Source organism: Pogonomyrmex barbatus, unplaced genomic scaffold, assembly GCF_055798465.1.
Source record: "Pogonomyrmex barbatus isolate J1 unplaced genomic scaffold, ASM5579846v1 scaffold18, whole genome shotgun sequence".
NCBI classification, from domain to species: Eukaryota; Metazoa; Arthropoda; class Insecta; order Hymenoptera; family Formicidae; genus Pogonomyrmex; species Pogonomyrmex barbatus.
The window spans coordinates 3,819,281-3,835,109 of record NW_028297114.1 but is presented as its reverse complement, the minus strand read 5'-3'; the positions used below and the strand labels follow the sequence as shown (position 1 = coordinate 3,835,109).

Here is a 15,829-nt window from a genome sequence, read left to right as displayed (position 1 = left end):
ATCCCTTATTCTAGACACTCCTTTATCTTCAAATCAGCTGTTTCTCCTCTGTGCCACCGTCCCCCTCTTGCGATTGTTCCCATGTGACCACGTGACTATGAGGCGCGAGAGATGAGTGAAGAATCAGTGACTAAGAATAAGGATTCAGAATGAATTTCCAATGAAGTTTCACGCTTCTGTAATTTTTACCTTATTTCAAAATATCAAACTAGTACCATTTATAATTCTTCTTTTTCTTTCTATGTTAGACAGAAAAAGGCGAAAAAGTTCAATTTAAAAATAGGCTTTAATTATTAATGTCAATCAGAAGTTATACTGATATGATTGCTTTTCTACTGATTGGCTCTAACAAATTCTGCTTTTTCCATTTCTTATGTGAATGCACATTTACGTTTATTCCCAACGATGTAAATTAACTTTAATTAAGTTTAATTTTTCTTGTATCTCTCATTGGTGCTTTCCATTTAGTAATACAAGTTAACAATCATTTTGGTCTTATTATTTATTGATTTTCAAAACTTAAAAAAAGGTAAAAAATATATTAAATCGAAATTAAAAATAATCTGCATTAATAGAAATGGACATCCTTCTCGCTTTCGCTAAACTTCAAACATATATCTATTTCACTTTACCATAAGTGTGGGATAGTACATTTATCGGTATACAGAACAGACTTTGATATATACATTCTAACATTTACTCCAAATTGTATAGGTTAAGCTCTACATCGGATGTCAGAATATATTAAAAGATTTGCAAGAAACTAAGTACAAATCGATAAAAAATCTGCAGCGAGCATTAAGGAATATCAAAAACATTTAAAGAGGAAAATATGTTTAATAGTATAAAGCATTTGCTGAGATATAATCCGAATAAATTTGGTAAGAATCATGTTTATGCCGGTATATTTGTGATATTCCAAGGAAAAAGAGATTTAACTAATACAATGACATAAGATTACAATAAATTCCATGCTTTTATTCGCGATATTCGAAAAATTGGGCATTTAGCATATATTTCATTAATATAATTTTAGGTTGTCAGCTACTGACATACTTCTCGGCGGAAACGACAGTTAAAAGTAATCTAACGCAGCGAGAATGCACACGTGGTGTTCACCCACAAGTGTGTGGACAACCGACGTCGACGACACATCCACATTTGATAAAGCAAGGAGAGGTATTGCCAGGTATATCGCTTCAGGAACTTAAGAGACGACGTTCTAAATTGGTAGAAAGCATCTCACTAACAGCAAATGCCAAGAATGTACGCAGGCAGCAAATAGTTGTCATACCTGCGTCATCCACAATCTACATGTCTAATAAAATACCATATGTTTTTCGACAAAATACGGACTTTTTATACTTCTCTGGGTGTCAGGAGCCTGACAGTATCCTAGTACTTATTTGCAAGGAGGACAAGTCATCATACACTTTATTCGTAAGGCCAAAAGACGAACATTCAGAATTATGGGATGGTCCAAGAACTGGCGTTGAAATGGCAGCAGAAATGTTTGGCACAGATTATGCTCTACCTGTTACAGAGTTTGAACAATTCCTAACTACGCTTGTACAAGAAGATAAAAGCAGTATTGTATGGTATGATCATGCCGATATTGTTCAACCGATCTTGCATAAAAAGCTGTGTCAATTGATCAAATTGACAGACAATCAAATATTTGCTTCTCCCAAGATTTTGTTTCACCAAATTCGCTTGATCAAGAGTGCTTGCGAGATCAACTTAATGCGAGAAAGCTGCGGGATTGCCTCCAAGGCTATAGTAAAAACAATTCAATCTTCGAAGCCAGAAATGAGCGAGCATCAATTATTCGCCACTGTAGATTACGAATGTCGTATGCTCGGAGCTAAATACTTGGCATATCCTCCCGTTGTAGCAGGAGGTAAAAACGCAACTGTGATACATTATATCAGTAATAATCAAATTATACGAGATGGCGATTTGGTTTTAATGGATGCAGGTTTGTAGAGAAATTTATTAAATTATGATTAGCATGTAATCGAAACTTGCTTTTGCACTTCTATCCACTTGCAGGCTGTGAATATCACGGCTATTCGTCTGATATAACGCGAACATGGCCAATTAATGGCAAATTTACTCCAGAGCAAAAGGTTCTTTATGAGGTAGTACTTGACGTACAGAAAAACTTGATAGAAAGCTTGAAAGAAATGCCGTCATTGGACAACGCGTTTCGACATATGTGTCTTCTTTTGGGTGAAAGACTACAAGAAGTTGGCTTAATACCAAAAAATATAGATGAAAACAAATTATTGGCGTCCGCGTATACATACTGTCCGCATCATGTTAGTCATTATCTGGGAATGGATGTACATGACACAGAAAAAATATCCAGAAGCATAAGAATACAATCTGGAATGATAATAACAATAGAACCTGGTATTGCTCAAAACATTTGCTCTATGAAATTATTTTTAAATTAACTTATATGTTTCTTTTCTGTACTAGGTATATACGTAAGTCCAAGGAATCCTTATGCATCGTCACGCTTTCACGGTTTAGGTATTCGTATAGAGGATGATGTTTTAATAACAGAAAACGATTCAGAAATCTTAACGAAAAACTGTCCGAAAGAAGTAGCGGAAATTGAAGCTTTAGCAAGTTAAAGGTCAAAAATAATAGTGGTAATAAGTGATAATAAGCATTCAGTGTATATAAGAAAATATATTCTTACGTTTTATATGTATATAAAAAACCATAAGTATATATGCTTGTAAATATGCAGATAATTGTATCTATATGAAAGCAACTGCAGTCTTGAGTAATGATTTTCTTTTATATATATATATATATATATATATATATTTGTATGATTTATATATATATATATATATATATATATATATATATATAAATCATACAAATCTTTATTTATAATGTATTCAAATAGATAAAATTGAAGAATTATTTGGTACAACAATCTCTATATATGTGCATTTCTATGTATTAGACAATTATATATTATTTTCATTTCATATTTAAGATTTAAATTAATATAATTGTGTAATATATGTATGTATATAGAGAGAAAAATATTCAATATTTTGCATTTTCTTTATTTTAAACATAAAAATATTTGCAATATTTTATTATAAATCTATATAAAGATCGGTTATACATTATTCAAAAATTTCTTTAATTGGATATAGACGAACATTACATACTTGAAACCAGTAAAGTATTACTAGAATCAATAACAGTAAAGTATATATAAAAAGAGTTAACGTGATCATTTGATGTATAAATTCAAGTATTGCAATCTATAACCCGATCATATTACTATTTTTAGGATAAAGTTTTTGTATCTCGATTTACATGAATGCATGACACATAAAAATATGAGGTAAATATGAGGTATAAAGTAAAACGTTGAACATGAGATAGATGTCTATAAAATATTTTAAAAATAGAATTCAAAATGAATTATTATAGCAAAATATATTAAAGAATATACACTTCTTCTCACAATTGTATTGTCATGAATTCATCAAACTTGAAAAAAAACTTGATTTTTAATAAAACAGGTTGTAATGTGTCTCCGGCCTGACAATATCACCATGTTAATAATGAATTATTTTAACATCAAATTTAATTGCAATTTATCGTTGAACTCATTAGTTGGAACACTGCACACACTATAATTTCCGTAATTCCATATCGGCTTTTTTCAAGCTTATGAAATTGTAGAGAGCGCGTGCACGCAAACGAGCCCAAATCAAATGATTATGCATCGCATGGATTTGCGCCGCCGCGAGTGCAGCTGCTTCTGGATGCACGACTGTTGTGCAACCAAGCCCTGTAAATATAACTCAATTTTACATTTCGAACAATAAATACATTATAAATTATAAATTTAGGATCAATTAAGATACCTGATGGAACGTCAAGAGAAGACCATATGCTTCGTTCGATATTGTCTGATTTTAAAGGTGGGCAATTTATGACAGGCAAGACGCTGTTGCCGGAGAGCACTGGACCCAAACCGTTACTGCGGCCGGCTACTGCTATCAGCACCACCTACGGAAAAAAGAAATAAGAAACTTGTGATAAACAGAAATAATCTTTTTATAGACTATCGTTTTTTTTTTTATCATAACAGGTTTCGTGAGACATAACGGGATAACACAGATTATTTCAATAAGTTTGTATGAGTTTTGATATAATTATCCTTCATTAACACATTTGATATCGCGAGTTACTGTGATCATGTCGCAATGATAAATATCACTATATAAAATTGCACAATATCATTATAAGTTTCTGCATATCACTATTGTGTAATTACACTATTTAATTAATTATATAAATGACATGCATATATATATATATATATATATATATATATATATATATATATGCTATTTTTCATCTTTTAACATATTCTCATAATTCTTAATATTACATTATTACTACATCATATAAGTATGCACATTATAATTCTGAAAATAATTCGCTGTTTATTATATCTCTTTGCATCTATGAATTTTATTTTTTAAATTTATTGTAATATTCGATATTTTGACAAGAATTATTTCGAATATATACATAGAGAATTATATTAAAATCAATAATATGATATATTCCTTAAAATTTAGATTTTTTTTTAAAGAAAATTCCATTCTATATTTATCAAAAAATTCATAGATGAAAAGTATTCATAGATAAAATGTTCAAGAAATCTATGTTTCACCTAATTAGAAGTTTATTACGATAGATAAAAAGATGAAATTTTAAACATACATTTTCACCGGTGCCTTCATATTCAGCAAGAATATTTAAAGTTTCCTCAGTACCCTTATGAGCGCTGCAAACTCGGAGTTGTAGGTTCAGACCAAATGTTGCAGCGTGTTTCGCGATTTCTTGACAATGCGCCTTGTCGGATGGCGAACCCATAAGTATAACGACCAATGGCTTTGGTGCCTCAATAATATAATCTAATTGCTCTTCTACCCATTTAAAATTACACTTGACAGTCTCCAAATTCTGCTGTGTTACGTTGGATAGATCCCTATACACCTAAGTAGTAAGTAATAATAAATTTTAAAAAGCCAGTTTATGTAACATTAACAGAAATACTTTACTATCAAGAAAAAAGAAATAGTCTTACCTGCTTATCTTTCATCTGTTTCTTATCTCCAGATGGCCAGAGTCTCCAGGAATCGCTGTCAATAATATCAGCTAATAAAATCTCTCCATCCGAATCTATACCAAATTCTATCTTCATATCTATCAGCGAGCTATTACGTACTGCCCAAGCTCTCTCAAGAATTTCAAAAATAACAAGAGTAGTGCGTTTCATAATATCTACTTCGTCCTTCGTTATTTTTCTGCCACTCATTTCGAAACCCGCGGAAATAATTTGTTGATCGGACCATTGTGGATCATGATTAGCATCGTCTTTAAAGAATGTTTCCTGCAGAGGTGGATTGAATCTATAACCCTCAGGTACTCCTGAAAATATAATTATATGTAAATATATTATTCATGTTAATATTTGTTTTAACTCTATCAATTCCAACGAGACAATATTAATGTTTTAATGTGTACCTGGATGTCTCCTTAGAAAGCTGCCAGTTGCTTGTCTCCTAGTGACCCATTCGATTGGTATCATATCACATTTCTTCGCTATGAAAGAATTCGGACCAGCAGGTTTAATGTAAGCTGTTTTTATACCAGCTTGATTAAGCAATCCAAAGACCTTGACAGTAGTGGACGTGCTAATCACCGCTTTACCCTCCAAAGCATGAGACTTGGCGCCGTCGCCAGCAGTGATGCGATCCTTACTTTCCAGCAAACATAATGTACGATCATTTAAAAGTTCATAAACCTTCTTCGTCTTTCCCTCGTTGATAAGTTTTCCAAGTTTATAATCTAGAAAAAACAAAAGAGAAAACGATAATCTTTTAATATTATTTAGATAATACAAAATTCTTTCATTTTGTAATATCAATTGTTAATTTCGCCTCTCTCTGCGAGTGTTCTGAATTGCTTGCAAATGTATGATTGTACAGATGCTCTATGTAAATATTTATTGATTAACCACGATTTTTTTTTATATATATTATATTATAATTATAATATTAAATATAATATTATATTATATTATATTTTAATTTATATGGCTATTAAAATCAAATTTTAATGTGATTGATATTTATAGTCAATTCTTATATATTTTAAAAATTTTTATACATTTAAGATTGTCTTAAGTAAGTACTTAAATTCTCATAACCTAATGGCAGAATCATATTAGCATTTTAAAACAATCTTGAATAAACTATCCAATATTTACCTTATATAATGATATAAATGTGTTAAACACAAATGTATCAGATTTTTCGCGCGAGATGCCGGCCGGCATTTGCAAATTACATTATCAACCACCTGTTGCTCCAAGGAAAGCATTTACCCCTTCTTGCTTTTTTCAGAATTATTTCAATTTATTCAATCATAAACGTTACAAAATTAATGCTATGTTTTCAGAATTTATCTATTAAATCTACTAAATTAAGAGAAAGATTTGGTTCAACCGAAATTATTCTAACATTCCACTTACCAGTCATCCTGCCACTTTAACGTTTACTATTGGAATGGGTCTAAGCTGCTTGATTTCACATACATTTCTTTGGCAGTCCCCACTACGGATCTTCGTCGCTCTGATTTCCGATTGGTTCGAGAGCCTCTGGCTCCTCGTTGCGACATGATATCACTAACGAAAAGTCACACAAATATTTTTCTCGCGTTATACATATTAAAGTAAATTATTTCCTCTATCGAGAGGATTTAAAAAACATTCTAGAAAGTTCTCCGTTAATTAACAGATAACAGTGAGTCTTCATCAACTGTCACAATGACCGTCTCTGCTGGAAACATAGAACACATGTGAACATATGTGAATCATACGTTCATTATCATCAGTAAAGAGACAAAGCTTCAAAAGTATTTTACTAATCCATGTCACGCGACACGAATAGTAGCACACACAACAAGCTCGTTTACTTTAATGTATGATATAAGAAAAAAATTATTGTTCGTATTCTTCTCGTTTCTTCTAATCTAATATTAAGTTAGGAACTTTTTCTAATTAATTTATTAAGAAATTACAAATCATTTTCTTTTATTCAAATCGTGGAATGTCAGTAGATACATCAGTAATATAGCATGAATATTGTTCGATCATAACGCTGTGTAACAAAAATATGTTTGTTCTTCGATTTTCAAAGTTACGTCATAGTCGATAAAATTGGAGTTCGAAACTATATCGATCTTTCCATTCCTTTCCAGAAAGAATGATCATTTGGCAGCATTGAAATCCTGTGAAATTATATGTTGTAAGGATTAAAGGACTATTAAAGCCAACCTTTTCGGAAATTCAGGAAAGAATTGAAGGATTATTACGCCGTACACGTCTATCATGCTAATGCACTATCAGTTGGCGGCGAGAGGATAATTTCAATAATCAGTGGCTGACGTAAACATCATTTAAGTAATCTGCCCTTGGTGTGATTTCTTGCGTTTAGCGTCGAGTGATTCTCGACGGTCGGAAGAGAAACAGGAATGAAAATAGGAGCCCATCTTTCGAGAGACGCGGCGTTGTAATATTCCTCCTGCGTGTCCCTCTTCTTCTTCGAGAGAAGAGATAAAAGTCGAGCCTGAGCGCCTGCCAACAGAGGAGGCTTCCTCATTGGTCGCACAGTGCCGATCAGCCCATTTGTGCTTTGGAACGCGCCAGAGAAGCGCACATTTCGTACAGTCAGACGTGTTCCCGAAGTAGGACGAAGAATACGGACGCATTTCATCGACGCGAGCTATATACGCTCGACACACGTGAGGTATGTGTATCTCTTCCCATTGATAATCCTCTCCGAGATTCAAGCCGGCCGTGAGCGTATATCCTATTTAATTCATTATCGCGTTTTCTCTGCGTAGATCTCCGTCTTGAGAAAATAGGGAAATAAGTCAACAGGTAGCCCTTGTAATCTTCGCAAAGTGATGGACTCGCATAGGCATGATGTTGACAAGAGATAGGCCAGTTGCATCAACAGTCACGATTTGATTGAGCCTTGCTCCAAGAATTATTCTTTAGACTGTTGCGAGTGGCTTTGTAGCTTCATGTGAAACATTGCGGTTGTTAATCAACGCCGTTAATTATTATTTTTTAGCTCACGTGTGTTATACACGTGCTATATATAGTTTACATGCATTATATATAGATTTATTCAATGTCTATATAAGAAAATTTGTTATATGCGAGTCTTCAAATTAGCGAAATTTTTAAAAAACATGAAGACCGTAAATAACATTTTGATTGAAGCTCGATTATTATATTAATATTACACATTAACCAATATGTCTCTGATATTTTATTCCTGTATTTAAATATGTCGGTTTATTTGTTTAATAATATTATCACATTATTATACACATACATAGAAAATTAGACCGTTTTTTTTATTTTTACAATTTCTTTTAGAATCCATCCAGTTTTATTTTTACTTTTTCATGCGCATAAATATTGTTAGAGATTCGTTTCAAGCAATTTCTTAACTAATTCACAGTAGTTTGTACAAATACATCGATACAAAGTTAAATATCTTATTTACGCATGGAAAAATACATTTTTAAGATAAAATATACACTTTGATTCCATCTCTTTTTTATTTGATTTTCCAATCAAATTGTTCTGCTAGTTCAAATAAGTTAATGTCACTAAATTCTATAATCAAAAAATCAAAACAGATAAATGATTAAAATTTATCATAATACGGTCGAAGTTATTACGGTCGAAGAAAGTCCAAGCAGAATATCAAGCGAATTTTTTTAAAAAACTTTCAAATATTTTACTTGATGGATTAAATAAAATATTTTACTTTATAGATTAAATAAAATAAAAGATGAGCAAAGAAATTATTATATTCTTGCAATCTGATACGTTGAAACTCGAATTACGCCGAGTATAGTCTATTCAACAGATGATTAGTGCCTCCGAAAATTGAATATGTTATATACGTTATATATAATATACGTTTTATTCATTTATTTATTCTTGGTCTTAATCAATAATCTATTCACAAAACTTTAAAATTGTAATTTTTTTTCACAATTGACTGAAAAAAAAAAGAAAATATATTCTGTAAATAAAAGATTTGTAGTGCTAATTGCACTTGATAGGTCAATTTGTTTAGAAGTCGAATAAATTAACAATATAATTTTTTTTAATATAACAAATTTATTTTGGTTAATTACGCAATGAAGATAATATCTTCTATTTTTTATTTTTGATAAATAATTTATAAATTCCTCTTATTTTTAACATTTTAATTTCGTCTAAATTTTAGAATTTGTATTAAATCAATATATCTACAATTTATAAGATGATTAAAAAGTTAGATAAATAGATAGATAGACAAATAGAAATAAATAGATAGATAGATAGATAGATAGATAGATAGATAGATAGATAGATAGATAGATAGATAAAGATAGGTAGATAGAGAGACAGAGAGGGGGGTCGCAATCATCCAGCTATATGTACTTCATAACTGACAACACAGTGGAAAATTAACGTTGTTGCATAAAAATATTGTGTGATTTCTTGCATGACGTGAAAGGATCAATTTGCTGTAAACACAAATATAGTTGCTCTATATTCTGACATTCATGATGTCAATATGATATAAGATGATGAAATTGTTGCGAAATGCGAATTGCGTAAATGTGATAAGAAAACATAGTTGTAGCATTGAACAACTGTAAGATATCGATTCTATCAGTCCGTTGGGGGTCAATAGTTTACAAGGGCAATACAGATAATACGCAGAGCGGAATTTTTTACAAAAGGAATTTTACGAAATTTTCTATTAGAAAAGATATTTTAACATATAATACATAATTTATAAGCCAATCCAATATTAGTTTTGAATATATATGAAGTTTGTCATTGATAATATATCTAAATCTGAAGGGAAATAAATTTAAATGTTTAAAAACTTTTAATTGTGTACAATTTAAGAAATACCGATAATAATTCATATTTCTGGAATTAAAATTGATAATACAAGAATATATTTATATATATCGTATCCTTTTCTTTTGTGACCTGTCATTCCAGTTATCTATATTACTTTAAATATCTATATTATTTATATCTTATATATATTTTAAAAGTAGAGATCAATCACTCGGAAAGTGATTAGGGGCCCAAAAACAAGAAAAAAGTTGATATGAACATAAGTCTGGAAATGCGTTATTTTCGAATTATCGCCATTTTTATGTTGAAATTTAAAATTGCTTTGCTTTCGAACTTTTGTCAAATTGAAGAAAAAAGATCTCTATTTTATTTTAATTTTAAGTCAAATAGTCAAAAAGTCATATTTTAAAGTCAAATGAACGATTTGCGAGCTATTTTAGCATTGCCCAGGATGCATATTTATCTTGATCTTTATCAAGAGATGTTAAGCTGATTAAACTTCTTATATTCATATTCAACTTATATTCATATTCATTCAACTTTTTTCTTTTTGTTTTTGAGTCCCTTTTCAACATCTCCCGTGCGAATCTTCATTAATCTTTTAAAATTTTCCTTATATTAATATTTCATTTACATGCACTATCCCTTTTGATTTCAAATACTTATACACCTTATGTTTAAAACATTGTCATTTAGTAAAAAATAATTATTTATTTATTATAGATTATGATGGAAAAATTTCACGATAAAAATAACGAATGTTGTGCTGAAGCAATATCTCGTCTTTCCATTGAGGAGACAAAATGTATAAGACCACGAAGCAAAGGTGAAACAAGAGGGCAAAGGCCTACTGGTCTTACACACGAATGTGGTGTTTTCGGATGCATCGCTGCTGGGGATTGGCCATCGCAAATTGATGTTGCTCAAGTTATTTGTCTAGGTAAGTATTTGTATTCTACAATAGAAATTAGTTGAAATAATAAAATATATAAATGTAAGAAATAGAAACGCAGACGAAGCAATAAAAAGTTTTCGTTACTTTAATCAGGTTTAGTAGCGTTGCAACATAGAGGACAAGAAAGCGCAGGAATCGTTACAAGTGAGGGTGTCTGCTCAAAGTCATTCCATGTTCACAAGGGTATGGGAATGATCAATAATATCTTCAATGATGAGACAATGAGGAAGCTCAAAGGAAATCTAGGAATTGGTCATACAAGATACAGTACAAGTGCAGCTAGTGAAGAAGTTAATTGTCAGCCATTTGTGGTACATACCGCGCATGGAGCATTAGCAGTTGGTCATAACGGGGAATTAGTCAACACCGAGTCTCTACGGAAAATGGTAAAATTTATTTTTTTTTATTTTATGAACTATTTTTGATTATTTTATCAAATGTTCAAGTTCGTTGACGAAATGTTGATCAGTACCGAATTCTATTTCAATATATGGTCTAGGTATTAGGTCGAGGCGTTGGTTTGTCGACACATTCGGATTCGGAGCTTATAACGCAAGCGCTCTGCTTGAATCCACCGGAAGGCGAAGTTAATGGACCAGATTGGCCTGCGCGTATTAAACATCTTATGCAATTGGCACCGTTATCTTATTCTTTAGTTATAATGCAGCGCGACAAGATTTACGGCGTACGAGATCCTTATGGAAATCGTCCTCTTTGTTTAGGAAAAATCGTACCGATAGGCAATTTAGGTGAATATTGAAATATTAAAAGAATATCGCCTACTTTCTAATATCAATGCAAAATAATAAAAAACTAATTTATATTGCAGCAAGTAACGAGTCTGATGACGATGATGATGAGGCAGAAGGCTGGGTAATATCGTCGGAATCCTGCGGATTTTTGAGTATCGGTGCGAGATACGTTCGCGAAGTGTTTCCTGGTGAAATTGTGGAACTGACCAGGGAGGGCATTAAAACTATCGAGATAGTAGAAAGACCAAATAAAAAGCCTCAGGCATTTTGCATTTTCGAGTATGTCTACTTTGCCAGGAGCGATAGCATTTTTGAGGGTACATAAATAAGAATAATACAATATAATGATTGAACATTGGAGATAAGACACGTTTAACATCATTTGTTTTGCATTAGGACAAATGGTATACTCCGTGCGTATGCAATGTGGACGGGTATTAGCGATGGAGTCTCCAGTTGAAGCTGATATTGTCAGTTCCGTTCCCGAATCTGGAACTGCAGCGGCACATGGATATGCCAGAGAGGTAAATGCAAATAAAATCATAAATATAATTGCTATATCGATATAAAAACGAATATTAGTTCATATATACAGTCTGTCCATTTTTTATATCTATTGATTTCCAATATCCCAATATCTATTAATTTTATTTTTAGAATTAGAAAAACATAAAAATATAAAACATAATAAGCCAGAAAAACATAAAACATAAGTTAAACCAAAATTAAAGTTAATCTATATTTCTATTGGTAGAAATGGATTGGTAAATGTAAGAAAATTTTTCTTTATGTTACAGTCTAAAATACCTTTCGCTGAAGTGTTATGCAAAAATAGATACGTAGGTAGAACATTTATTCAGCCTAGTACACGATTGAGACAACTCGGAGTTGCTAAGAAGTTTGGAGCTTTATCGGAAAATGTGAAAGGAAAAAAAATAGTTCTCATTGACGACTCTATTGTCAGAGGAAATACAATCGGTCCTATTATCAAACTGCTGCGTGATGCAGGCGCTAAAGAAGTAAGCTTTATTAATGCTTTCTATCCTCTGTTGGTACGCTTGTTGTATTTATATTTATTATTCGGCATATTTACAGGTTCATGTTAGAATAGCATCTCCACCATTAAAATATCCATGTTACATGGGTATTAATATACCAACAAGAGAAGAACTCATTGCGAATAAACTTGACAATGTAAAATTGGCAAAACACGTGGGAGCGGATAGTTTAACGTACCTTTCGGTTGAGGGACTTGTGGAGGCGGTTAGACACCGCATGGACAATCGTGAAAGTAATTACATCGGTCACTGCACTGCCTGTCTAACGGGAGAATATCCAGACGAATTACCTGGCGATCTCGACTGGTAAAGACACATACAATGTACAATGTTTGATTCTAGAAACAAGCAAAACTCAGGTCCTTTATATAAATCGTAGCATTTCGTGATATATGATTTAATAAAGAGCTATGCTATTAGAAATATAAGTTACGTAAGATTTTAATTAAATATTAATGTACTTAGATATTAACATCGTCCATACATACAATATTAAATTTGTACTGATTCGAAGAGTTTTATATAATTTGTTTGAATTTTGATAAGGATTTAATATGTAAAATAATTATGATTAAGATTTTCTATTTTCTATCTCTTTGATAAAATTTTTTGATAGAAAAGAACTGTACTTTTTTGGGTTCAATTCAGTATTTTATAATTACATATTATTTTACATACAAAGTATGTACGAATTGTGTGTATGATATATGTATGAAATAAAAAGAATGATGGAATTAATAATGCGTGAGATATTATCATGACTATATCATGACTTTTATCATGTTTTTTGCAAAACAAAACAAGCATTATATGCAGGAAAAAAAACAGAAGAGAGGAAGAAAAGTATATATACTGTAATTATAAAGACATCTATAATAATGTAATCAATCAGTTTTCTAAATTTATTTAAGATTATAGATCTATATCAATTAAATTGATATCTATTATGTCTGCTTTATACACAATACAAATCTATTTTTTTAAGCTATTCAAAGACATGAAAGAAATTTAGAAATAGAAAAAAATATAAAAGATTTATTATAAAGAATATACTTATTAATATTACATATTATATCCTTTATTATTAAATGTGATTTTTTTTATATCATTACATATAAATAATTGTTTACATCCTCTTTGCAACACTCAACATAAAGAATTCAAACATGAACATATATTATTCTCTCTCTTGTCATAAATAATTCTTATAATCACACTTCTAAATTGTAATTATATATAATCATTTCTTTTTCATATAATTCACATAACTTAATATCTAAAAAAATTTAAGATATACTATCAATTTTATTTTGTAAATATAAATTCTTGTGATAACAAATATTAATTCTTAAATAACAAAATATTCGATTAGAACTTCAAAATATTTTAGGAATATATTTTCAAATATATGATTTTTCCTGTAATTGCTTAAAAAATTTTTATTCAAATATATATTAAAAGTTTTTAGCATACTAATGAAATTTAAAGTAATTACTCACTTTTTGCAAATAAATTTTTAAAATTGATTACACTTCTTCTGAGTTTTCTTCGGTTTTGTGTTCTACAATATTATCCTCATCAGAATTTGGCGTATCCTGGGATTTTTTCTCTTCCCTAATTTTATGTTTTTCTAAATATGTATTTAATTCCTCTAATTTATCATTACGTATTTTATTCCAAAATTCCATAGCTAGAAAAATTAATTTTATGTTATGTTAAATAAAACACATAAAGAAATTTTTATGTGCTTTTTCACTTTATTTTTTACCATCCTTTTGATAGTTCGGTGGTACTCCAGCTTGAGATAATGTATCAGTATTTGGAATGCAACTTTCATGTTCAGAATCACCAACAACCTCGACTTTTGGTTTTGTAAATACTCTCTGCATCTTAAGTAACTTTCTTGTTTTGGCAAAATATTTTAAAGATGGTACTTTGTCAAATACAACATCATCTACCTTTGGGTTATCATCTTTCTCAAAAAACATATAAGTACCCATTGCGTCTTCATATGTTCCTTCATAAAACTGAAAATATAATCGAAAAAAAATATATAAAGCGGATATTAATTTATTTTCATGTTCCATATGTTAGCATACCCGTCCATTAATTTGCATTACAGGATGTTCAGTATCTAAACCAATCATATCTAATTGAAGATTTTCATTATTAAACGCATCATTGCCAGCAAGCCCCTCAAACTCTACATACACGAGCATTTCTTCTTCATCTTCAGGTAACTCATCATCTGATTCCATTTTTATTATAAACTACTCTTTATATATTCACAGACAGTGATTCTTTTTTTAAAGATTAAAGATCCCACCTAAAAATTATGCATATTATACTATACATATACAAGGAAATATATTTCAAATATAACAAGAATAATAAAACAATTATATATCTAACCTCACATAGAAAAGAACATTAATTTTTAATAAAAATATTATATTTATTCATATTTAAGTACACAATACCTAAGATTGAAATCCTGTACAATTTCTTTTTAATTAATATTTTATTTTCAAAAGAAAAATAGAATATAAATAGAAGAAAAAATATTCGGAACAATCACAATATACTCAGACGCAAGATCTTCCTTCACAGGTGACCTGTGTGAAGATAGCCCCCCAACATTGAAAAACATAAAGTTTCTATAGCTCATTCGATTGCTCATCGTTTGCACATGTATGCACATTTCAAATTTTCGTTTGCACATTTCTAGTAAAAAAGTTATTAACAAAACAAATTTCGGGGGGCCATTTTCACACTAGCCCCCCAACTATGAGTAAATTAAATAAAAAATAGCTCCATTGATAGATATTCGTTTGCACATTGTCAAACAGATCGATTTTTCATTTGCACACCTCTAGTTAAAAAGTTATTAAAATGATATCAATCGAAAAGTTGTGGCGTTTTCATTCATATTCAGTTCTTGTTTATTTCTCATAAATCTACTGCATGTTCTCGCTCATCTTTAATATCTGTACCTAAACGTTATATCTTGTAATAACTGAAAAAATTCGAAACTCGCGAAATTCGCTCGTTTTTGAAA

The 15,829-nt window shown here is 30.6% G+C and overlaps 4 protein-coding genes across 10 annotated transcripts; 2 read left to right on the top strand and 2 right to left on the bottom strand.

Annotated features, from left to right (window-relative positions):
* The first annotated feature begins 38 nt into the window (after nucleotides 1-38).
* Nucleotides 39-10,111, top strand: LOC105431686 (xaa-Pro aminopeptidase 3). 3 transcript variants are annotated; one of them, XM_011646036.2, is made up of 10 exons: nucleotides 39-178; nucleotides 715-881; nucleotides 1,037-1,978; nucleotides 2,053-2,415; nucleotides 2,485-3,834; nucleotides 3,894-5,059; nucleotides 5,176-5,481; nucleotides 5,600-7,041; nucleotides 7,321-7,868; nucleotides 7,966-10,111. In XM_011646036.2, the coding sequence occupies exons 2-5, from the start codon at nucleotides 833-835 to the stop codon at nucleotides 2,640-2,642; spliced, it is 1,512 nt and encodes a 503-aa protein (XP_011644338.2). In that variant the 5' UTR covers nucleotides 39-178; nucleotides 715-832; the 3' UTR covers nucleotides 2,643-3,834; nucleotides 3,894-5,059; nucleotides 5,176-5,481; nucleotides 5,600-7,041; nucleotides 7,321-7,868; nucleotides 7,966-10,111. The 3 variants fall into 3 exon arrangements, with proteins under 3 accessions (XP_011644338.2, XP_088931087.1, XP_088931086.1); XM_089074961.1 differs by lacking the exon at nucleotides 39-178 and adding an exon at nucleotides 388-529; XM_089074960.1 differs by lacking the exon at nucleotides 39-178 and having other exon boundaries at nucleotides 646-881.
* Nucleotides 3,077-6,734, bottom strand: Paics (PAICS bifunctional enzyme). The gene is made up of 6 exons (XM_011646028.3): nucleotides 6,593-6,734; nucleotides 5,584-5,907; nucleotides 5,144-5,487; nucleotides 4,777-5,052; nucleotides 3,909-4,053; nucleotides 3,077-3,832 (listed from the first exon to the last, which is right to left on the bottom strand). The coding sequence occupies exons 1-6, from the start codon at nucleotides 6,597-6,599 to the stop codon at nucleotides 3,672-3,674; spliced, it is 1,257 nt and encodes a 418-aa protein (XP_011644330.2). The 5' UTR covers nucleotides 6,600-6,734; the 3' UTR covers nucleotides 3,077-3,671.
* Nucleotides 10,112-10,732: 621 nt separating the features above from the next.
* On the top strand, nucleotides 10,733-13,512 carry LOC105431683 (amidophosphoribosyltransferase). The gene is made up of 7 exons (XM_011646029.3): nucleotides 10,733-10,946; nucleotides 11,055-11,347; nucleotides 11,461-11,710; nucleotides 11,791-12,030; nucleotides 12,110-12,237; nucleotides 12,511-12,732; nucleotides 12,809-13,512. The coding sequence occupies exons 1-7, from the start codon at nucleotides 10,733-10,735 to the stop codon at nucleotides 13,079-13,081; spliced, it is 1,620 nt and encodes a 539-aa protein (XP_011644331.1). The 3' UTR covers nucleotides 13,082-13,512.
* LOC105431684 (general transcription factor 3C polypeptide 6) lies at nucleotides 12,763-15,411 on the bottom strand. 5 transcript variants are annotated; one of them, XM_011646033.2, is made up of 5 exons: nucleotides 15,252-15,411; nucleotides 14,871-15,097; nucleotides 14,540-14,798; nucleotides 14,271-14,461; nucleotides 12,763-14,047 (listed from the first exon to the last, which is right to left on the bottom strand). In XM_011646033.2, the coding sequence occupies exons 2-4, from the start codon at nucleotides 15,027-15,029 to the stop codon at nucleotides 14,298-14,300; spliced, it is 582 nt and encodes a 193-aa protein (XP_011644335.2). In that variant the 5' UTR covers nucleotides 15,030-15,097; nucleotides 15,252-15,411; the 3' UTR covers nucleotides 12,763-14,047; nucleotides 14,271-14,297. The 5 variants fall into 5 exon arrangements, with proteins under 5 accessions (XP_011644335.2, XP_011644332.2, XP_088931092.1 ...); XM_011646030.3 differs by having other exon boundaries at nucleotides 12,763-13,109; XM_089074966.1 differs by having other exon boundaries at nucleotides 12,763-13,109; nucleotides 15,184-15,405.
* Nucleotides 15,412-15,829: the final 418 nt, after the last annotated feature.

Excerpts from the sequence above, each read along its gene's own strand:
- LOC105431683 (XM_011646029.3), top strand. The coding sequence starts at position 10,733 with ATGATGGAAAAATTTCACGATAAAAATAACGAATGTTGTGCTGAAGCA. Across the intron at positions 12,031-12,109 it reads GAGCGATAGCATTTTTGAGG|GACAAATGGTATACTCCGTG; the intron begins GTACATAAATAA and ends GTTTTGCATTAG. Across the intron at positions 12,733-12,808 it reads GTGATGCAGGCGCTAAAGAA|GTTCATGTTAGAATAGCATC; the intron begins GTAAGCTTTATT and ends GCATATTTACAG.
- LOC105431684 (XM_011646033.2), bottom strand. The coding sequence starts at position 15,029 with ATGGAATCAGATGATGAGTTACCTGAAGATGAAGAAGAAATGCTCGTG. Across the intron at positions 14,799-14,870 it reads TAATGCAAATTAATGGACGG|TTTTATGAAGGAACATATGA; the intron begins GTATGCTAACAT and ends TTATATTTTCAG. Across the intron at positions 14,462-14,539 it reads ACCGAACTATCAAAAGGATG|CTATGGAATTTTGGAATAAA; the intron begins GTAAAAAATAAA and ends TAATTTTTCTAG.
- Paics (XM_011646028.3), bottom strand. Across the intron at positions 5,488-5,583 it reads CTTTCTAAGGAGACATCCAG|GAGTACCTGAGGGTTATAGA; the intron begins GTACACATTAAA and ends TTATATTTTCAG. Across the intron at positions 3,833-3,908 it reads TTCTCTTGACGTTCCATCAG|GGCTTGGTTGCACAACAGTC; the intron begins GTATCTTAATTG and ends TTATATTTACAG.
- LOC105431686 (XM_011646036.2), top strand. The coding sequence starts at position 833 with ATGTTTAATAGTATAAAGCATTTGCTGAGATATAATCCGAATAAATTT. Across the intron at positions 882-1,036 it reads ATATAATCCGAATAAATTTG|GTTGTCAGCTACTGACATAC; the intron begins GTAAGAATCATG and ends ATATAATTTTAG. Across the intron at positions 1,979-2,052 it reads TTTGGTTTTAATGGATGCAG|GCTGTGAATATCACGGCTAT; the intron begins GTTTGTAGAGAA and ends ATCCACTTGCAG.